This window comes from Echinops telfairi, unplaced genomic scaffold (assembly GCF_000313985.2).
Source record: "Echinops telfairi isolate 266 unplaced genomic scaffold, ASM31398v2 ScPeMD7_7475;HRSCAF=8513, whole genome shotgun sequence".
Taxonomy (NCBI): domain Eukaryota; kingdom Metazoa; phylum Chordata; class Mammalia; order Afrosoricida; family Tenrecidae; genus Echinops; species Echinops telfairi.
The window spans coordinates 26,872,937-26,877,976 of record NW_022111379.1 but is presented as its reverse complement, the minus strand read 5'-3'; the positions used below and the strand labels follow the sequence as shown (position 1 = coordinate 26,877,976).

Genomic DNA, 5,040 nt, shown 5'->3' with positions numbered 1-5,040 from the left:
CTTTGATGAAAGAAAGCAAATGTTTTGAGAATGATGCAGACAACAAATGTACAAATGTGCTTGACACAATGGATGGATGGATGGATTGTGATAAGAGTTGTACGAGTCCCCAAATAAAATGATTTTTAAAAAACCCACAAGAATGGTGAGATTTCATCTCATGTCCCTTGAACATTTTATTATGAGACTACAGTAGTTCCTAATAAAGGACATCATCCTTGGTAAAGGAAAGGGGCAGGGAAAAAGTGGGGTAAGACCCTTGACAAGATGGATTGACACAGTTGTTTCGATAATACCGTAGGTCTAGACGTTAGACCCATTGTGAAGATGGTGAAGGACTACAATGCTCCAGTCTCTTGTACTAGGGCTCTTATGAGTCAGAACTGATTCGACATCCCTGAAATACAATGCACCGAGACCCTGGGCAAAACAGAGTGAAGCATGGCACAGTCCTGCACCACTCTTACAGCTGTCCCACTGCCTGAACCCATTGTGGCAGCCAGGGTGTCAATCCATCTCCGTGAGGGGCTCCCTTTTATTCACTGCCTCTCCACTTACTGTGAGTGTAGGAGAAAGCACAGTGTCTTTGAAGAACGCATATAGTGTTTGGACAAATAACAGAAAGCACTTTATGTTTACAAGGAGATTAATGTTCCCACTACTTACTATGAAGAAGCAAAGGGTACTGAATAACATGTAAAATCCCATGAACAGCGTGTTTGAGGAGAAACACTCATTGTTTTCTTACACTCGGAATGTCCTGGTGATATTCTCTACTCTAAAGATAAACCAAGAACCCAAAGTCATTGCTCTGTTTTCACGTACACCATGTTTAGAGAACTGTTGGAGAAATACAATGTGTTTCTGGAAAGGAAATAAAATTGAACTCATATCATTGCCATTCAAGAAAGTGGATGTTGTTCTCTTATTATGTAATACAAACATTACTGCATTTGTAAACTTAGAGTGCTTTTCATAAAATCATTTCACTTTGACATTTTAGAAAGGCAAAAAACACTAAGGTTTTGTCCCACATAAAACATATTAGGGACTTTTTGAGTTAGTTTTATATATATTTCTTCAATAATATATATGATATATTATAGAAATATATATGATATATATCTGGAATATATATCTAGAGAAAATATATTTTCTATATATTTCAATATTTCTCTCTATATATATATAACCCAGAAATCTTTTGACATTACTATTTTTCTGGATCACAATATGCTTTGAAAACTGACCGTGGGAATGTGTTTCTTCGAGGGAAGTAAGAAACTTTATGTTGTGAATGTTGTCATGAGCTATACTGAAGACTGTTTTCTCCTTCGTTCTATGTAATGGGAACATTACCGTCCTCATAAGCTTGTTATGTGTTTGTGAACGCATGTTTACTTTCTTATGCTCACAAACTGTATGGATAAACTGTTATCTTTGAGAAATGCCATGCTTTCTTGAGATGACGTCAAACTTACTGTTCTTTTAGTGATATCACTGAAGAAATCACACGGTGTTTTGAAAAAGAACGAGACACTTTATGTTTACAAGGAGATTAATGTTCACAATACTTACTGTAAAGAAGCCACATAAGACAAATTGTATTAGATAACATGTAAAATCTTAGTAACAATGTGACACTGTGTTTTTCATTCTTTTGATTATGGCAATACAAAATGTATTGAATGACTTGTATAATTCTTTTACTTTGTCATGTTTGAAAGGCAAAAACACTAAATGGTTTTGTCACACACAGAACATAATTGTATGTATAGACACCCTAAAATCTTGACATCACTGTTTTTCTAATCACAGTATGTTTGGGAAACCATTCCGGTGCAATCTATGAGATGTGTTCCTTCACTTCCCGAGGTTTGTTTACCTGTGTGATGATCAGAATGTGTTTCTGAGAAGGACGTCAAAGACAATGTGCTTTCAATAAGGATTGTCATAGAGAACACTGAATATGTATTTGGGACATTACCCTCTTTATAACCTAAAGTTTATTTGTGAAAACCTCTTTTACTTTCTTGTGCTCACAACCTGTGTGGATAACAGTTGTCTTTGAGAAATATCTTTTCTTGAGATGAGGTGAAGCTTACTATGCTTTTAAAAGAAAGCAAAATGTCTTTGAAGAAAGTACATATTGTTTGGGCTAATAACAGAAGGCACTTCATATTTACAGGAGATTAATTTTCCCAATAAACGCCGTAAAGAAATATTGTAAGACAAAGTATATTGGATAATATGTAAAATACTATTAGCAGCATGTTTGAGAAGGAGAAACATAAAATTGTTTTCTCATGCTCAGAGTGTACTGGCACATTCCCTACTTTCCTTTAAATGCAAATCAAGAACCTCTTGTCATTACTCTTGTGTAGACAGGGTTCTCTAGCTAAACAAAACCAGGACACTTATGATTTTATAGATAGATATATACAACATAAGAAATAAACAGCTAATTAGTCCACAGAGCAGTACAAATGGCCCAGTTCAACTCACTTCCATGAGACAGTTAATACCCTGGCAGTCCTTCAACTCACAAGGGCTGCTGGGTGCAAGTCCAGTAAGCAGACAGCTGAGTCTTCTGTAGTACAATACAGGCAATCTGGCCACAGGCAGCAAACAGCAGGGCAGGTCACCAACAGTCCTCAGCTCAAGTGATGTATACACCAGCAGTGTGGCGAAGCAGGTCTCAAAGGAACCTCAAACTATAGCGACACAGTCCACATGTTTGGTGACCCACAAATAGTGTAGCTCGCAAGTTGAGGCAGAGAACTAGCTAAAGTAGCCACACACTGGTCCGAACATCAAAGAGCAAGAGACAGAAAGGCGAGCAAGGCTTGCCAAGCCATTTATCTCTTTGCCCTTCAATTAAACTGCAATCTTATTAACCCCACATGTGTTTATTAGCCAGGTTGGCACAACAATCCTACTTATCACAACTCTTTTTCCATACACACTATGTTTAGAGACCTGTTCTATTGGAGAAATGTAATATGTTTCTTGAAAGAAATAAAATTGTGTTCAGAGGGCTGTCATTCAAGAAAGAAAACATTGTTTCCTTATTCACAGTATACATACGGAACATTGGCTAATATATAAAATTCTTTCACTCTGAACTTGAGCTCCAGAGGGAAAAAATACCTAATGGTTTTGTGACACTCAGAACTTATTAGGTTTACTATATAAATACTGGTTTGTTTGTTTCCAAGGTTTGCTTACTATATAAATATTGAAATCTCTTGACATTACTCTTCTCTATTCACAGTATGTTTGGAAAATGTCCTGCGTGATAGTTATGCATTTTTAAAAAGGAAGAAAAGATATCATGCTTTCAATGTTGTCAAAGAAAAACTGAACATGTGCTGGGAACATTAAGATCCTCATAAGTTTGTAATGCGTTTGTAGAAACCTATGTTACTTTCTTGGGCTCACAAACTGTACGGACACACCGTTGCCTTTGAGAAATGTCATTCTTTCTTGAGATGAAGCCAAGCTTACTATGCTTTGATTGCTGTCTAAGAAGAAAGTGCATAGTGTTTGGAAAATAAATGGAAGGTACTGTATCTTTATGAGGAGATGAATGTTCCCAATACATATTATAAGAAGCAATGTAAGACAAAGTAACATGAAAAATCCTATTAGCTTGTCGTGTGTGAAAAGGCGAAACACTTGATAATTTTCTCAGACTCAAAGTGTACTAGACACTTTCGCTGCTTTCTTTGAAATGCACACCATGAATCTCTTGCCTTGATGCTTTTTTCATTCTCATTATGTTTAGAAAACTTCTGTTTGAGAAATGCAATGCATTTCTTGAAGGGAAATAAAATTGTGCACTTAGTGTGATCATATGAGAAGGTGGACATTGTTTTCTTATTCACAGTACTTACTATTACATAGTATGTATTACAAACATTACTGCATTTAGAAACACAAAGTGCTTTATGTTTTTTTGATTAGAGAGCATGTTGGATAACATGCAAACTTCTTTTACTTGGACGTATATTAAAGACTTTCTGAAATCTGTTTTCTATATCTTCATGCTGAACTCTCTTCACATTACTGCTCTCCACTCAGTGTGTTTTGAAAATGACCTGTTCTCGCATTCTCCCTTGTGACTGCATTTCCTGTGAACACATATTCCACAGCTCTTAGTCAGTCAGTCTTTCTTGCCTACAGTGAAGTACAGATTCAGAGCGGCAGAGTCAGCTAGGGCCACTTTCCAATGAAACCTGCAACAGCTTTCTACTGCTCAAAGCCACATGTCCCTGTGTTTTTAGAGGCATCTCCCTGTGTGAGCACAGAAGACCCCTGTTATGGAACTGTGTTGAAGTCCTAAGCCTTGTCCATGTGATTATGACCTTATTTGCAAACTATTAGATCCTATAATAAAATAGATTCACACCTCCCTCATCACGTGTGCACCCTCAGGCCTGGATAAGTAGGAGAAGCCTGAAGATACTCACGGGGGCTGTAGAACCAGGGTGGACTCTGCCTTTGAGGCTCTCCTATTGCCCTCCAAAGTAGCACCTTACTGTCTACCTTCTGTCTACCTACTGCTTTCTACATCCACTACTGGTGCCTCACTATCGAGGAGGACAGAATTAAAACGTTTCCAGGAAAAAAACAGAAATGAAGGGAATGTGTAAAAACGGATCACCCTTACAAGAAACGTTAACAGGGAGTTGTTGCTCAGGTGGCGTCGGTGCGGAGTCTGCTCCTTGTCGTGCCGCCAGCCTCCTCTGAGCAGCCCCACGCGACCACCGCCTGCCGCCGCCGAGGGACTCTGCGAGGAGGCCCCGCCGCCTCGGCCCGAGCGCCCCCCACCCCCCGACGTGGAGGGCATGACCTCGCTCAAGGTGGACGGCCTGACCTACCGCACCTCGCCGGACACGCTGCGGCGCCTCTTCCAGAAGTACGGCCGCGTCGGCGACGCCTACATCCCGCGGGACCGCTCCCCCAAGCAGTCCCGCGCTTCGCCTTCGCGCGCTCCCACGACAAGCGCGACGCCGACGCTGGACGGCCGCGAGCTGC

The 5,040-nt window shown here is 39.8% G+C and overlaps 1 protein-coding gene across 1 annotated transcript in view; it reads right to left on the bottom strand.

Annotated features, from left to right (window-relative positions):
- Positions 1-4,852, bottom strand: part of TRPM1 (transient receptor potential cation channel subfamily M member 1) — a 166,498-nt gene extending 161,646 nt beyond the window's left edge. Inside the window, exon 1 of the mRNA XM_030884308.2 lies at positions 4,673-4,852. Coding sequence (XP_030740168.2) covers positions 4,673-4,852 — 180 coding nt within the window. The remainder of the gene's footprint in view (positions 1-4,672) is intronic.
- Between the last annotated feature and the right edge of the window lie 188 nt (positions 4,853-5,040).